Source organism: Oncorhynchus mykiss, chromosome 14, assembly GCF_057628025.1.
Source record: "Oncorhynchus mykiss isolate SJ-2025 chromosome 14, ASM5762802v1, whole genome shotgun sequence".
NCBI lineage: Eukaryota > Metazoa > Chordata > Actinopteri > Salmoniformes > Salmonidae > Oncorhynchus > Oncorhynchus mykiss.
Window position 1 is genome coordinate 22,163,571 of NC_143035.1, and position 19,073 is coordinate 22,182,643.

General features: G+C 42.7%; 1 protein-coding gene across 13 annotated transcripts in view; it reads right to left on the reverse strand.

Moving 5' to 3' along the window:
* diaph2 (diaphanous related formin 2) overlaps window positions 1-19,073 on the reverse strand; it is a 705,396-nt gene that overhangs the window by 650,324 nt on the left and 35,999 nt on the right. For all 13 annotated transcript variants that reach the window (XM_090198585.1, XM_090198584.1, XM_090198577.1 and 10 more), the window contains one exon: window positions 18,640-18,816. In XM_090198585.1, coding sequence (XP_090054711.1) covers window positions 18,640-18,816 — 177 coding nt within the window. The remainder of the gene's footprint in view (window positions 1-18,639; window positions 18,817-19,073) is intronic.

Here is a 19,073-nt window from a genome sequence, read left to right on the forward strand (position 1 = left end):
TGGTTCTGTCCAACAGTTTGGGTACACAGTCCCCCCCCCCCCCCCCCCTCTATAGGGTTCTGTCCTACAGTTTGGGTACACAGTCCCCCCCCTCTCTATAGGGTTGTGTACTACAGGTGGGGTACACAGTCCCCCCCTCTCTATAGGCAATATGACAGACAGGCATAGCAACAGGAGGTAATGTGGACGAGCCCACAGCTAGCGACAGTGATAACTACCCCTGGAAACAGAATAGTTAGGCCATGATGCATTACCCTATGTTATACAACAGATATCATACTGCCTGTACAGTGGATGGGTAAGGATGATTACCATCCAACACTGTCATGCCACAGCGCCTGGATGGACAGTAGCCAATGTCTCATTAGCTATTATCTTCAGCATACATGCTACGTTTTACTCTGCATCACAAAAAGGCCCTTTCTTGTCAAAGAGATGAGGGGATGGAGGGAGTGAGGGATGGAAAGAAGAGCACTAAAAGCAGGGGAATGACATGATGAGGATAGTAGGAGGATGGGAGGATGTTTATTTGGAGCACTCTCAGACAAAGGTATGGACAGAATGACACAGAAAAACACATGGCTAAAGTGATGTGGCTGAGTGGTGCTGCTGTGGAACAAGGCTGCACTCTAGTGGGAGAATTGTGTGTTTTTCTTTTGTTTGATGTCTTTCTGTACAGTGAGTTGACTGAGCTTCTTTTGCTGAAGGGTGGTGGTTTTGGATGTACAGGAAAACTGGGAACTGTCAGACACGATATCACCGTCCTTAGGTGTCGATGCGATATGTACTGCGATTCTCACGATTGCATTGCGATTCGATACTGATTTTATTGCGATGCGATTTTCCAGACATATTGCTCACCATATGTCTGCTACAGAGACACAAGGGAGAGCCACGAGAAAACATGTTTTGATCAGTCATGGAAATGAAAGTGCTGAAAACAAATTGGCTCCCTATTTAAAAATTAGACAGAGAACAAGCTATGAGTTTTGGGGCCGGTAAAGCCAACTAACACAAAAATAATATTGATATTGTGAAACAATACATCTTCAAAAATAATATCTTGAAATGTAACTGTCTATTTCCCCCATCACTAATGTATAGCCCATAATATAACAGAGAGAGTGTGCATCCCAAATGGGATCCTATTCCACATATAATGCACTACTTTCGGCCCTTGTCAAAAGTAGTGCACTGTGAAGGGAATTTGGGGTGCCGCCATAGATAAATCAACCTTACCATGTCTACTATATGATCTAACATTTGGTGAATGGATTTCAATTCTTGTCTCTTTAATTCTGTGGACTATTGATTGGTACAGTATAGCCTGTGGCTGTTGAAAGGCACAACATCATGGTTAATACCATTAAGGTAATGTACCCACTAGGTACAGCATCATGATTATTACCATTAAGGTAATGTACCCACTAGGTACAACATCATGGTTATTACCATTAAGGTAATGTACCCACTAGGTACAGCATCATGATTATTACCATTAAGGTAATGTACCCACTAGGTACAACTTCATGGTTATTACCATTAAGGTAATGTACCCACTAGGTACAGCATCATGGTTATTACCATTAAGGTAATGTACCCACTAGGTACAGCATCATGGTTATTACCATTAAGGGTAACATGACCCACCAGATACAGCAACATGGTATTACCATTAAGGGTAGCATGACCCACTAGGTACAGCATCATGGTTATTAACATTAAGGGTAGCATGACCCACTAGGTACAGCGTCATGGTTATTACCATTAAGGGTAACATGACCCACCAGATACAGCAACATGGGTATTACCATTAAGGTATCATGAGGGGGGACTATAAACTTTTACCAATTGGACGTTTTCTAATGGAGGGACCGGCAGGCTTTTAAATTCTTCTCTGAACTCTGCTAATTTGGCCGGTTAATTGCCATTCATTAAACAAGGCAAAACGCAGAGTGGAGAATAAAGGGGGGATGAAGGGACAGAGAGGGGGGAGACATTTGGGCCTGCGGAGTACTCATCTGGGCCAACTGGAAGAGAAAAGCTTCTCTGTGTTCCGCCTCCCAAAAATGATTTATGATCCATTCATAATGATATCCTCGCAGGTCCGCGTGGAAGGATCCCAAGATATCCCTGGCTGCCGACTCGGGTAAATTAAACATTTACACAGGCAACCCCAAACACTTGACTGTGTGTGGAGCTATCTGGCGGTAGTGGAGACATCTGCGTGTGTTCTTTCAGCCGAACGGACTGGGCCTCTACTCTGCATGGCCTGAATACTGTGCCTCAGATACGTCCGAAATCACAGAGCGGGGCCTCCCGAGTGGCACAGTGGTCTAAGGCACTGCATCGCAGTGCTAGCTGTGCCACTAGAGATCCTGGTTCGAGTCCAGGCTCTGTTGCGACTGGGAGACCCATGTCCCGGCGCACAATTAGCCGAGCGCGGTCTGGGTTAGGCCGGCAGGGATGCTCGTGTCCCATCGCGCACTAGTGAATCCTGTGGCTGGCTAGGTGGATGCACGCTGACATGGTCGCTAGGTGTTTGGTGTTTCCTCCGACACATTGGTGCGGCTGGCTTCCGGGTTAAGCGGGCGTTGTGTCAAGAAGCAGTGAGGGTTGGGTTGTGTTTCGGACGATGCACGGCTCTCGACTGTCGCCTCTCCCGAGTCCGTACGGGACTTGCAGCAATGGGACAAGACTGTAAAACTACCAATTGGATACCACGAAATTGGGTAGAAAAAGGGGTAAATAAAAAAAACATTTAAACGAATAATAAAAATATATCACAGAGCGATACGGAGATACGTGCTGTCTGTGAACTCAGCTTGGGGCCATTGGCTCCGATTGCAAGGGATAATGTAGAGTGTACCATCATATCCGTCTTCTATTGAAATGCATATGGTCAAGAGTCACGATCCAGTAGTACAGTATGAGGAGGAGGAGAGAAAGCATTGTTTTGATTTGCTTTGACTGTGACAAATGTATTCTTTTCTCCACTGCCCCACAAGTTTGATTCATGGCGTATAGGGGTACATCGTGTCTCTCCTCCTCTGTGGTTTAAGTGCAGAGGGAAAGTGTAACCGCAATGGAGAATCACAGAGAGCCTGTTATTACGGAGAATGCTGCTCCTTGCAGTGAGGCACGTAAAGGCTCAAACAAGCCTCATCCGCACAGCACTCTGCAATGGTCACTTTCATTCTCTCGGTCTCTCACTCTCTTCTACGACTTTGGGCATTAGGTGGGGGGGGACGAGGGTCATCATTTGGATCTATTACCTGCCATGGCTGAAGAGAGGAATCATAAAGAGCTCATAAAACTGAAAACTAGAAGAACAGGTGGAGGCATGTTGATGGAAGTTCATAGATACACATCGTTTCCAGGTATTCTCCTTCTAGAATACCTGGAATATGGCAGACAAGCAATAAGACAAACAGGCAAAGCAAAGGGAGGTAATGTGGATACGACCCACAGCTAGTGACAGTGATAACTACCCGTGGAAACAGAAGCGTGAGGCCGGAGTATGATGTATCAATGGGCCCCGGTCAAGTAGCACACTGTATACAGAATAGGCCAAGGAAATGATCTTCCACAATAGTGACAGGTTGGTATGATATCCACCCTGCGGTATAACAGAGTGGACAGGGTGCCATTTGGGGTGCATCCTTGGCATTTTGTGCCAAGATGGAGGAGCGTCTCTGACTGTGTGTCTGTACGTAAAGTGATTCACAGCGGTGGACCAGGCCGGTGGACCAGGTGGTCATTCAAATAACATAATTCACACAGGGACAGACGTGTTGGTCTGGAGGGCATGGCCTAGAGAAGAGGAGTGACCCGTCTCTCTGTCCGCTTGTCCATCCTGAAGCATCCTCGCCGGTCATCACAACCTCTCGTTCTCGTCCCTCCTAGCCCGCCCTTGTATGAAACGTGTCTGAATGTACATGTTAGATGGGAGCGATAGAGCTGATGGGGAGGGGTACAGATTCATAAAGAAGGGGGTTTGCCGCTGGCTAAATGAGGATTAAAACACGTGTATCACATGGCGGCTCACTGTTTTCCCAGCACCAGGTCCCACATTAAGAATCCTGCCACAGCGCCTCCTTCTCGCCAAAGACGCATCCTCCAATGGGAGATTTCATCAGAGGATTTACCGCTGTGAATTTATATCAGGGCCTCCGACTCCGGGGTCCAGCTGTGCACATCAAGACTAAAGAACCCAAGGACGCTGCACAACACACAGAGTGGCAGAGTGGAAGCTACAGCAGCCTTAATGTGACTCTCAGGTAGCAAGCAGCCACTGGTATAATATGAACACTACACACTTACACCACACCCTACACTACTGTAACGCTAACACTATCACTATTGTAACACTAACACTACTGTAACACTAACACTACTGTAACACTACCACTACTGTAACACTAACACTACCACAAATGTAAAACTAACCACTACTGTAACACTAACCACTACTGTAACACTAACACTACTGTAACACTAACACAACTGTAACACTAACACAACTGTAACACTAACACAACTGTAACACTACTGTAACACTACCACTAACACGACTGTAACACTAACAAACACTATCACGACTGTAACACTAACACGACTGTAACACTAACACAACTGTAACACTAACACAACTGTAACACTAACACTACCACTACTGTAACACTACTGTAACACTACCACGACTGTAACACGACTGTAACACTAACACGACTGTAACACTAACACGACTGTAACACTAACACGACTGTAACACTAACACGACTGTAACACTACCACGACTGTAACACTACCACAACTGTAACACTACCACTACTGTAACACTACCACTACTGTAACACTACCACTACTGTAACACTACCACTACTGTAACACTACCACTACTGTAACACTACCACTACTGTAACACTAACACTACTGTAACACTAACACTACTGTAACACTAACACCACTGTAACACTAACACCACTGTAACACTAACACCACTGTAACACTAACACCACTGTAACACTAACACCACTGTAACACTAACACCACTGTAACACTAACACTACTGTAACACTAACACTACTGTAACACTAACACTACCGTAACACTAACACTACCGTAACACTAACACTACCACTACTGTAACACTAACACAACTGTAACACTAACACTACCACGACTGTAACACTAACACTACCACGACTGTAACACTAACACTACCACGACTGTAACACTAACACAACTGTAATACTAACACTACCACGACTGTAACACTACCACTAACACGACTAACACTAACACGACTGTAACACTAACACGACTGTAACACTACTGTAACACTACCACTAACACGACTGTAACACTAACAAACACTAACACGACTGTAACACTAACACGACTGTAACACTAACACAACTGTAACACTAACACAACTGTAACACTAACACTACCACTACTGTAACACTACTGTAACACTACCACGACTGTAACACGACTGTAACACTAACACGACTGTAACACTAACACGACTGTAACACTAACACGACTGTAACACTAACACGACTGTAACACTACCACAACTGTAACACTACCACTACTGTAACACTACCACTACTGTAACACTACCACTACTGTAACACTAACACAACTGTAACACTAACACTACTGTAACACTACCACTACTGTAACACTACCACTACTGTAACACTAACACTACTGTAACACTAACACTACTGTAACACTAACACTACTGTAACACTAACACTACTGTAACACTAACACTACTGTAACACTAACACTACTGTAACACTAACACTACTGTAACACTAACACTACTGTAACACTAACACCACTGTAACACTAACACCACTGTAACACTAACACCACTGTAACACTAACACCACTGTAACACTAACACTACTGTAACACTAACACTACTGTAACACTAACACTACTGTAACACTAACACTACCGTAACACTAACACTACCACTACTGTAACACTAACACTACCACTACTGTAACACTACCACTACTGTAACACTACCACTACTGTAACACTAACACTACTGTAACACTAACACTACTGTAACACTAACACTACTGTAACACTAACACTACTGTAACACTAACACTACTGTAACACTAACACTACTGTAACACTAACACCACTGTAACACTAACACCACTGTAACACTAACACCACTGTAACACTAACACCACTGTAACACTAACACCACTGTAACACTAACACCACTGTAACACTAACACTACTGTAACACTAACACTACTGTAACACTAACACTACTGTAACACTAACACTACCGTAACACTAACACTACCACTACTGTAACACTAACACAACTGTAACACTAACACTACCACGACTGTAACACTAACACTACCACGACTGTAACACTAACACTACCACGACTGTAACACTAACACAACTGTAATACTAACACTACCACGACTGTAACACTAACACGACTGTAACACTAACACGACTGTAACACTAACACGACTGTAACACTATCACGACTGTAACACTACCACGACTGTAACACTACCACGACTGTAACACTACCACGACTAACACTACCACTACTGTAACACTACCACTACTGTAACACTACCACTACCGTAACACTAACACGACTGTAACACTAACACTACCACTACTGTAACACTAACACGACTGTAACACTAACACGACTGTAACACTAACACTAACACGACTGTAACACTAACACCACTGTAACACTAACACCACTGTAACACTAACACCACTGTAACACTAACACCACTGTAACACTAACACCACTGTAACACTAACACCACTGTAACACTAACACCACTGTAACACTACCACTACTGTAACACTACCACTACTGTAACACTACCACTACTGTAACACTACCACTACTGTAACACTAACACGACTGTAACACTAACACTACCACTACTGTAACACTAACACGACTGTAACACTAACACTAACACGACTGTAACACTAACACCACTGTAACACTAACACCACTGTAACACTAACACCACTGTAACACTACCACCACTGTAACACTAACACTAATCCGACTGTAACATTAACACGACTGTAACACTACCACGACTGTAACACTACCACGACTGTAACACTACCACGACTGTAACACTACCACGACTGTAACACTACCACGACTGTAACACTACCACAACTGTAACACTACCACTACTGTAACACTACCACTACTGTAACACTAACACGACTGTAACACTAACACGACTGTAACACTACCACGACTAACACTACCACTACTGTAACACTACCACTACTGTAACACTACCACTACCATAACACTAACACGACTGTAACACTAACACTACCACTACTGTAACACTAACACGACTGTAACACTAACACGACTGTAACACTAACACTAACACCACTGTAACACTAACACCACTGTAACACTAACACCACTGTAACACTAACACCACTGTAACACTAACACCACTGTAACACTAACACCACTGTAACACTAACACCACTGTAACACTACCACTACTGTAACACTACCACAACTGTAACACTACCACTACTGTAACACTACCACTACTGTAACACTAACACGACTGTAACACTACCACGACTGTAACACTACCACGACTAATACTACCACTACTGTAACACTACCACTACTGTAACACTACCACTACCGTAACACTACCACTACCGTAACACTAACACGACTGTAACACTAACACTACCACTACTGTAACACTAACACGACTGTAACACTAACACGACTGTAACACTAACACTAACACGACTGTAACACTAACACCACTGTAACACTAACACCACTGTAACACTAACACCACTGTAACACTAACACCACTGTAACACTAACACCACTGTAACACTACCACTACTGTAACACTACCACTACTGTAACACTACCACTACTGTAACACTACCACTACTGTAACACTAACACGACTGTAACACTAACACTACCACTACTGTAACACTAACACGACTGTAACACTAACACGACTGTAACACTAACACTAACACGACTGTAACACTAACACCACTGTAACACTAACACCACTGTAACACTAACACCACTGTAACACTACCACCACTGTAACACTACCACCACTGTAACACTACCACTACTGTAACACTAACACTAATCCGACTGTAACATTAACACGACTGTAACACTAACACGACTGTAACACTACCACGACTGTAACACTACCACAACTGTAACACTACCACAACTGTAACACTACCACAACTGTAACACTACCACAACTGTAACACTACCACTACTGTAACACTACCACTACTGTAACACTAACACGACTGTAACACTAACACGACTGTAACACTAACACGACTGTAACACTAACACGACTGTAACACTAACACGACTGTAACACTAACACGACTGTAACACTAACACGACTGTAACACTAACACCACTGTAACACTAACACCACTGTAACACTACCACCACTGTAACACTACCACCACTGTAACACTACCACTACTGTAACACTAACACTAATCCGACTGTAACATTAACACGACTGTAACACTACCACGACTGTAACACTACCACAACTGTAACACTAACACTACTGTAACACTAACACTACTGTAACACTAACACTACTGTAACACTAACACTACTGTAACACTAACACTACTGTAACACTAACACTACTGTAACACTAACACTACTGTAACACTAACACTACTGTAACACTAACACCACTGTAACACTAACACGACTGTAACACTAACACGACTGTAACACTACCACTACTGTAACACTACCACTACTGTAACACTACCACTACTGTAACACTAACACTACTGTAACACTAACACGACTGTAACACTACCACTACTGTAACACTAACACGACCACTACTGTAACACTACCACTACTGTAACACTACCACGACTGTAACACTAACACTACCGTAACACTAACACGACCGTAACACTAACACACCTGTAACACTACCACTACTGTAACACTACCACTACTGTAACACTACCACTACTGTAACACTACCACAACTGTAACACTACCACAACTGTAACACTAACACTACTGTAACTGTAACACTAACACGACTGTAACTGTAACACTAACACGACTGTAACTGTAACACTAACACGACTGTAACTGTAACACTAACACGACTGTAACTGTAACACTAACATGACTGTAACACTACCACTACTGTAACACTACCACTACTGTAACACTACCACTACTGTAACACTACCACTACTGTAACACTACCACTACCGTAACACTAACACTACCGTAACACTAACACTACCGTAACACTAACACTACTGTAACACTAACACTACCAATCCCGTACAACTACCAGTACCGTACAATTAACAGTACCGTACAACAGTACTGTAACACTACCAATAGTGTAACCCTAACACTACCACAACTGTAACACTAACACTACCACTACCGTAAGACTAACACTACCGTAACACTACCACTACCACTACCGTAACACTACCACTACCGTAACACTACCACTTCCGTAACACTACCACTTCCGTAACACTACCACTTCCGTAACACTAACACTACTGTAACACTACTGTAACACTACTATAACACCACCACTACAGCACTGTAACACCACAGCACTGTAACACCACCACTACAGCACTGTAACACCACCACTACAGCACTGTAACACTACCGTAACACTACGGTAACACTACTGTAACACTACACTACTGTAACACTACCACTACTGTACCACTGTACCACTACACTACTGTAACACCACACTACTGTAACACCACACTACAGTGTTCTGTACCACCACCACTACAGTGTACTGTACCACCACCACTAGTGTACTGTAACACTACAGCACTGTAACACCACCACTACAGTGTACTGTAACACCACCCCTACAGTGTACTGTGACACCACCACTACAGTGTACTGTAACACTACAGCACTGTAACACCACCACTAGTGTACTGTAACACCACCACTAGTGTACTGTAACACCACCACTAGTGCACTGTAACACCACAGCACTGTAACACCACCACTACAGTGTACTGTAACACCACCACTAAAGTACTGTAACACCACCACTAAAGTACTGTAACACTACCAATACAGTACAGTAACACTACCAATACAGTACAGTAACACTACACAGTACTGTAACACTACACAGTACTGTAACACCACACTACCACTACTGTAACACTACCACTACAGTACACACTGCACAGTACTGTAACACTACAGTACACACTGCACAGTACTGTAACACTACCACAACCATACTGTACCACTACTGTAACAACCAGTACAGTACTGTAACACTAACAGTACCTCTACTGTAACACGACCCCTACCGTACTGTAACACTACCACTACAGTACTGTAACAAACACTACAGTACTGTAACACTACAGTACACCCTGCACAGTACTGTAAAACTACAGTACACACTGCACAGAAATGTAACACTAACACTCCACAGTACTGTAACACTAACACAAACTAACACTACAGTACACACTATAGTAACACACCAAAAGTATTGTCATAAACACTGGATAGGTGCAGTGAAATGTGTTGTTTACAGGGTCAGCCATATAAGCATGGCACCCCTGGAGCAAATTAGTGTAAAGTCCCTTGCTCACGGGCAAGTCGGCAGATTTTCCCCTTGTCGGCTTGGGTATTCAAACCAGCGACCTTCCGGTTAATGGCCCAACGCTCTAACCGCTAGGCTACAATACCACCCCTATTGGAACTAGCAGAAACGCTAACACTAAACACCACAGTAAACACACTACCACTACTGTTACACTAACACTACACCATACACTACCACTCCTCCAGTGGTTTCTTAACAGGCCGGGAGAAGATCATTTGTCCGCATCAACCAGCCCTGTGCAGCTCTTCTTCCCAGAACCTATTGATGACCTGGCAGCATTATGGGCTTATTCTAGCTTTGAGTGACATGCAGACAACATGCTGAAGGAAAAACCCATTTGGATTTGTCCTAGTCATTAAAGCACACCAGGGGGCTCCTTGGTCAGCACTAACACCCTAATTTGGAACTCATTTGAAAACAGCAGTGTATGCTATGTTATCGATCAATAAATGCAGGGGATACGAAGAGAGACACAGAGAACAACCAAATGCAAATACTCTGTATTGAGTATTGAGAATAAGATGATGCATTTGACTAGACTTAGCTACTCCAATTCAAGTTGTATTATCATTTCAACATAGGCTGCTGGTGGTACTTCAGCTGTGAACATGCTCTGCCATCTATAGATACGGGCAAGTTGGTGCTCGTGGCTTCAAAAGCACGTAAAGGTAATACAAGTCCTTTTACTTCAAATTCATTACTGTAATCTCGCTTTCAGTGAGGGTTCTCGGTGCAACACATTTTCAGCCGCCGTGAAACATGCCTTCCGTCACTGAGCAAATGGAAGCCTGAGTTTAATGTCACGGCGTAGTGAGCACAAACACAGTAATTGAGAGGTGAGCTGAGTGACAGGCAGGGCATGAGGTGCGCTGAGGCAGGAAAGCACAGAGCAGCAAGAAAACATCAAGTGGCAAGAAAGCACAAAGCGGCTTGTGATTTAAAAAAAATAAATAATAATAATAATTTTAAAAAGAGGGAGGAGCATCTTTGGCTCCCGCAATAAAGACTATTGTATGATAAAAGCTACATAGACACACACACACACACACACACACACCACACACTTACACTTACAGAGACCTATGCAATGAAGCCTGGGTAATTTAGCCTTGCCTGCTTCAAAGAAATGGGCTGAAAGCTTTTTGTTAGATTTTCAATCTGGCAGTATACACAAAGAGCCAGCCAGGGCCAGTTTCTATGGAGTAAAAATTGCAAAACAGGTTTGACCTCGGAGATTCAGATCAACTTTATTCAGATCAACTTTATCATTCCACCAGCATAAAAAGACAGTATGCTATAGCTAGACATGAAAAGTGAAAGTGCAATATGCTGTATACTCGAGGGACCAACATACTATTTATTATACAGCCTAATGGCTGTTGGAATAAAAGAGTCCCCATATCTATCTGTTTTCTTTTGAAGAAGTGTCTTTCCCCTTGTCTGGCTGCTACTGTGACTACATTTTGAGCTAAGGGGATGAGCACTGTCCTGTAAAATTCTTTCAAGTTTTAGGAGGAAGAGTTTTGTGTATAGGCTGGTGGCTGATTCTTGATCTATACCAAATTATCCTTCCTGCCGTCTTAATCAAGCGCTGAAGCTTGACTAGGTCTGGCACTCGCATGTTACCGAACGCGCAAATCAGACCAATGGACAGCACACTCTGCAGGACAGATTTATAGAACATATGTAAGATATGGCGGTCAACATTAAAATGGTTCAGTGTGCGTAAAAAATATATATATTCTCTGTAGCAATTTATCTTTGCAAAGGCAGTCATTGAATTTCAGTTAGTCTATTTCGATTCCCAGGTACTTACAGTTGAAGTTGGAAGTTTACATACACCTTAGCCAAATACATTTAAACTCAGTTTTTCACCATTCTTGACATTTAATTCTAGTCAAAATCCCTGTCTTAGGTCAATTAGGATCACCACATTATTTTAAGAATGTGAAATGTCAGAATAATAAATAAGATTTATTTCAGTTTTAATTTCTTTCATCACATTCCCAGTGGGTCAGACGTTTACATACACTCAATTAGTATTTGGTAGCATTGCCTTTACATTGTTTAACTTGGGTCAAACGTTTTGGGTTGCCTTTCACAAGCTTCCCACAACAGGTTAGTTACATTCCTCCTGACATAGTGCAACTGAATCAGGTTTGTAGGCCTCCTTGCTCGCACACACCTTTTCAGTTCTGCCCACATATTTTCTATGGGATTGAGGTCAGGGCTTTGTGATGGCCACTCCAATAGCTTGACATTGTTGTCCTTAAGCCATTTTGCCACAACTTTGGAAGTATGCTTGGGGTCATTGTCCATATGGAAGACTCATTTGCAACCAAGCTATAACTTCCTGACTGATGTCTTGAAATGTTGCTTCAATATATCCACATAATTTTTCCACCTCATGATGCCATCAATTTTGTGAAGTGCACCAGTACATGCTGCAGCAAAGCATCCCCACAACATGATGCTGCCACCCCCCGTGCTTCATGGTTGGGATGGTGTTATTTGGCTTGCAAGCATCCCCCTTTTTCCTCCAAACGTAACGATGATCATTATGGCCAAACAGTTCTATTTTTGTTTCGTCAGACCAGAGGATATTTCTCCAAAAAGTACTATCTTTGTCCCCATGTGTAGTTGCAAACCGTAGTCTGGCTTTTTTATGGCGGTTTTGGAGCAGTGGCTTCCTCCTTGCTGAGCGGCCTTTCAGGTTATGTCGATATAGGACTCATTTTACTGTGGATATAGATACTTTTGTACCTGTTTCCTCTAGCATCTTCACAAGGGCATTTGCTGTTCTGGGATTGATTTGCACTTTTCGCACCAAAGTACATTAATCTCTATGAGACAGAACGAGTCTCCTTCCTGAGCAGTATGATGGCTGCGTAGTCCCATGGTGTTTATACTTGCGTACTATTGTTTGCACAGATGAATGTGGTACCTTCAGGCGTTTGGAAATTGCTCCCAAGGATGAACCAGACTTGTGGAGGTCTACAGTTTATTTTCTGAGGTTTTGGCTTTTTTTTTTGATTTCCCCATGATGTCAAGCACTGCGTTTGGCACTGAGTTTGAAGGTACACCTTGAAATACATCCACAGGTACACCTCCAATTGACTCAAATGATGTCAATTAGCCATGACATAATTATGACAATTTTTCTGGAATTTTCTTTTTAAAGGCACAGTCAACTTAGTGCATGTAAACTTCAGACCCACTGGAATTATGATACAGTGAATTATAGGTTAAATAAATCTGTCTGTAAACAATTGTTGGAAAAATTACTTATGTCATGCACAAAGTAGATTTCCTAACCGACTTGCCAAAACTATAGTTTGTTAACAAGACATTTGTGGAGTGGTTGAATATTGAGTTCTAATGACTCCAACCTGACTCCAACCTTCAAAGTGTATGTAAACTTCCAACTTCAACTGTATATGTGGTCACTCTATGGACTGATTTCCCATTGATTTTTGGCGGGGGTAGTTTTTTCCTTCTGAAATAAATTTCCATCTCTTTTGTTTTCTTAACGGTTACTTCAAGAAAGTTATCTGCACACCACTGGATGAATTTTGACATTTCTCTGTCATAACCTTGAAGAGAGGCTTGGTCTGGCTGGAGGAAACCCACAACAGCAGTGTGATCTTCATATTTAACTTGTGGGTTGAGTCAGAGGCTTGACAATCATTTGGGTACAGTATCGGTGAAAGTACGCTACTGTACTCACCGTTCTAGACGTAGAGATGGCGGAGTTAAACTTCACTTGTTGAGGAGTACGGTTCACAAGGAAACTATTAACCCACTTGATCGGTAAAGAGTTGACACCTAAATTCACCAGTTTATCAACCAGTAAGTGGGGTTGGACGGTGTTAAACGCGCTACTGTTGTCAATGAATAAAATACAACAAGACGGGTACGAGTTTAACTTAACACGTAACATACAAAAAAGTCTCATCAACAAGGTGCAGGGTGAGCACTTACAGTATGGTACAGTATACCCATACTGAAAAGCTTCCAAAGTTTTCATCCATAAGCCATTCAATTTACATAACCTATGGATTATTAAAGGTCCAACGACGCTATTCCCTCAAGCAAGGCTAATCAGACTACCTTGTACTTGGGGTAAATGTATATTGAACAAAAATATAAACGCAACATGTGAAGCTTTGGTCACGTTTCATGAGCCGATATAAAAGATCCCAGAAATGTTTGATACACAAAAAAAGCTTTTTTCACTCAAATGTTGTTTACATACCTGTTATTGAGCATGTTCTAGCCTGATCAACTTTATCTGAAGGAGATGTGTCACGCTGCATGAGGCAAATGGTGGTCATACCAGATACTGACTGGTTTTCTGATCCACTCCCCTACCTTTGTTTTAAAGGCATCAGTGACTAACAGTGGATTAGGGCCTGATTCATTTATTTAAAATTGACTGATTTCCTTTTATGAACTTTAACATCCTTGAAATGCTGCATGTTGCATTTGTTCAGTGTAGTACATGCTCCTACTTAGTACTTGGGGTTAATATAGCATATGCTCCAGTGACAAAATGACTAATCTCTGTGATGATCAAATGCTTCACAGTATAAATCAAACAAACAACCGTAAAACTGATGGGAATGTCAAGCATCCCTTTTCCTCTCCTTTCATTAAGTCAAGCAGAACCACACAAGGGGATAATGTTGAGCTTTACCCAGCGAGTCCCATCGGAAAGCTCATTGATCAACATGTCCTCTCCTACTAAAGCCATGTGTGTGTGTGTGGGGGGGGGTTATGGGCGGGGGGGGGTTTACTATTCTTTTTTTATAAAGCAATGTCCTTCCTTGGATGTATGTGGGAACACAGCTACCCTTGTTCACATGATGAGAGGTGTTGGGTTTGCATTTTCCTTGATGGTCAAAAAGCTTCATTTGATCAAATTATCGAACCCGAGTACCTTCTCCTGTATGTTTTGGGAGTCTCCCACATGCATTTTGACAAACACCAAAGTTTTTTTTATGGCCACTCTTCCGTAAAGCCCAGCTCTATGGAGTGTACGTCTTAAAGTGGTCCTATGGAGATATACTCCAGTCTCCGCTGTGGAGCTTTGCAGCTCCTTCAGGGTAATCTTTGGTATCTTTGTTGCCTCTCTGATTAATGCCCTCCTTGCCTGGTCCGTGAGTTTTGGTGGGCGGCCCTCTCTTGGCAGGTTTGTTGTGGTGCCATGTTCTTAAAAAAAATTAATAATGGATTTAATGGTGCCCTGTGGGATGTTCAAAGTTTTGGATATTTTTTATAACCCAACCCTGATCTTTACTTCTCCACAACTTTGTACCTGACCTGTTTGGAGAGCTCCTTGGTCTTTATGGTGCTGCTTGCTTGGTGGTTCCCCTTGCTTAGTGGTGTTGCAGACTCTGGGGCCTTTCAGAACAGGTGTATATATAGTGAGATCATGTGGCAGATCATGTGACACTTAGATAGTGCACAGGTGGACTTTATTTAACTAATTTTGTGACTTCTGAAGGTAATTGGTTGCACCAGATCTTATTTAGGGGCTTCAAAGCATAGGAGGTGTATACATATGCACGTACCACTTTTCCATTTTTTTATTTTTTGAAACAAGTAATATTTTTCATTTTACCTCACCAATTTGGACTATTTTGTGTATTATATTATATGAAATCCAAATAAAAATCCATTTAAATTACAGGTTGTAATGCAACCAAATGGGAAAATGCCAAGAGGGTGAAAATGTTTGCAAGGCACTGTACGTCATCCAGGGGGATCCTCTTGATGGGGCTCTCCATATCGGCCGACTGTGATATGGCCATTTCTTGGAAAGACTCCTGCCCCTCCAGGAGACACGACGACAACACCACCCCAACGGGTGTTGCTGGGCAGCTTTAATCTGGTGCGCTTATTCTTCTTACTTTGCTTGGTGAGGTAGATTGCTGCTATAACTTGATGACCCTTCACATACCTAACCATTTCCTTAGCTCTCTTGTAGAGTGTTTCCAGGACGCCTCCACTTTAGACCAAGCAGCCTGCCTGTTCGCAGCATTGTCTGTCGCCAGTGCAAATACCTTCTGTGGTACAAGGTCATTGATGACTGCCTTCAGCTCAGCTCATGTAGAGACCGGTATGTCTGTGTCTGGGTGGAGATGTAGTTAATTATTCCTTGCCCACGAACATTCGACCACTCATCAAAGATGATTGCAATAGTCTACTTTCTCTATGATTTGCTTGACCTTCACTTCAACTCTGTTGAACTCTGCAGCTAGCAAATGAGTAGATAAAGCATGTCTGGTTGGAGGGGTGTATGCTGGGCGAAGAACATTTAGAAATCTCTTCCAATACACATTGCCTATGAGGATTAGAGGTGAACAAGTTGCATACACAGCTCGCAAGACATGCAGCAGCATTTCTCTGACTACGTTCCTCCATTGAGTAAAAAAAAAACGTATGATTCCAGGAGGACCATGAGCTGTTGCTATCGATAAGGTGTCTGATTCATCATTTTCACCTCGAATAGAAGTAGAGAGACTTTTGTCAGATGTTGCTTGTTTTGAGCGCTAAGGGAATTTTATGCACTTGGCCAGATGATTTTGCATCATTGTTGCATTCTTCACATATGATTTGGGACAGTATTTGCAAATGTACACAGCTTTTCCTTCAACATTAGCTGCAGTGAAATGTCTCCACACATAAGATAGTGCCCGTGACATTTTCCTGTAAAGATGAGAAAATATGAGTAAAAATAAATAAATATATACAATTCCATGTACAGATAAAGAGTTAAGCAGTTAGATTAAACAACTCCTTTGTAAGAGAAATTAAACGTATGGAAACAGGTGAATTAACAGTCCTCCGTTAGCAGGCACAAGCAAGCTAAAACCCACATGGCAGCAAAAACTAACTAGCAGAAATTGTTAACAACTTATAAATTATTTAAACACACTTTCCCTCAGTAGCTCTGACGGCGCCCTCAGTAGCTCTGACGGCGCCCTCAGTAGCTCTGACGGCACCCTCAGTAGCTCTGACGGCACCCTCAGTAGCTCTGACGGCACCCTCAGTAGCTCTGACTGAGCGCTCTGATGGCGCTCTCTGTAGCTTTGATGGCGCTCTCTGTAGCTCTAAGGAGCTCTGATGGCGCTCTCTGGAGCTCTGATGGCGCTCTCTGTAGCTCTGATGGAGCACTCTGTTGGAATGAGGGCTGAGTCAAGTGAACTTGAGTTACAGAGTTAATTGAGAAGTCACGATAGTGTTACACTGATAAGCTCCCTCCTGTCTCTCTTTGTGATCAATGTGCTCTCTATGCTAAGCGTCAGTGTGAATTCGGAGCTGTGACTCAGCTCTGTGCAGTGAACCAGGTAAGTACTGTTCTGTAGAGGCTTAGACTGAGCACAGAGCTCTCTGCCTGCAGCTTACAAGAAAGAGAAGTGTGGGGCATAGTTTGAGACACAAAAGCACCCACATTGACATGTGAATATATAGAATAGAAACCTCCTACATTTCCTTGGCAAGAGTTGGTTTAATGTGCCACAGCAAGCTGTCAACACATCACATCTAATTGTATCATTACTATGACAACCAGTGGAAATCAGAGGTCCACTTAAAGATCAGAGACTCTGGTGAACAGTAAAATAACAATGTGATTGGTAGCTAGTACTGAAAAGGCCCCACAGGGAGTTGAAGACGTAGAAGCAGTAACCATGTCCATTCTACCCATTACGTCTTTATGGTTCAAGTAGTGGTGGAAGGTGGACCGGGAGCAATAGTTATCCTTTAGTACATATCCACACAGGGACTCTGTACATGAACTCTTATAGGAGAGCACTGTGGATAGTGGTGGCTATAGGTGGCTGTATACACATTCGGTTCAAAAGGAAATATACAGTATCAGACTTACCATCATCTTCTCAAAGAGGTCGTTGATCTCCTTCTCGGAGAGGTTCATGGAGCGGTCGTCGAAGAGGGGCTGGGGCATGGGCATCTCTACCTGAGTGGACAGAGGGTCTGTGGAGTGCTGTATCAGGGGCTTGTCCTTTTTATTCCCAGTCTTCCGAAAACTGGTGATCCGGTCACGCTGAAGGGGAAAGAATGTGGCGTTACCAAAGTGTGTAGGCGTTGGGCTTTCTGAATGCTTACATAGTGACATATAAGCTTTATCTAGGAGTATTTCCCTAGGCGTTGGGCTTTCTGAATGCTTACATTGTGACATAGGCTTTATCTAGGAGTATTTCCCTTGGCATTAGGAATTTCTGAATGCTTACATAGTGACATATAGGCTTTATCTAGGAGCATTTCCCTTGGCGTTAGGCTTTCAGAATGCCTACATAACAG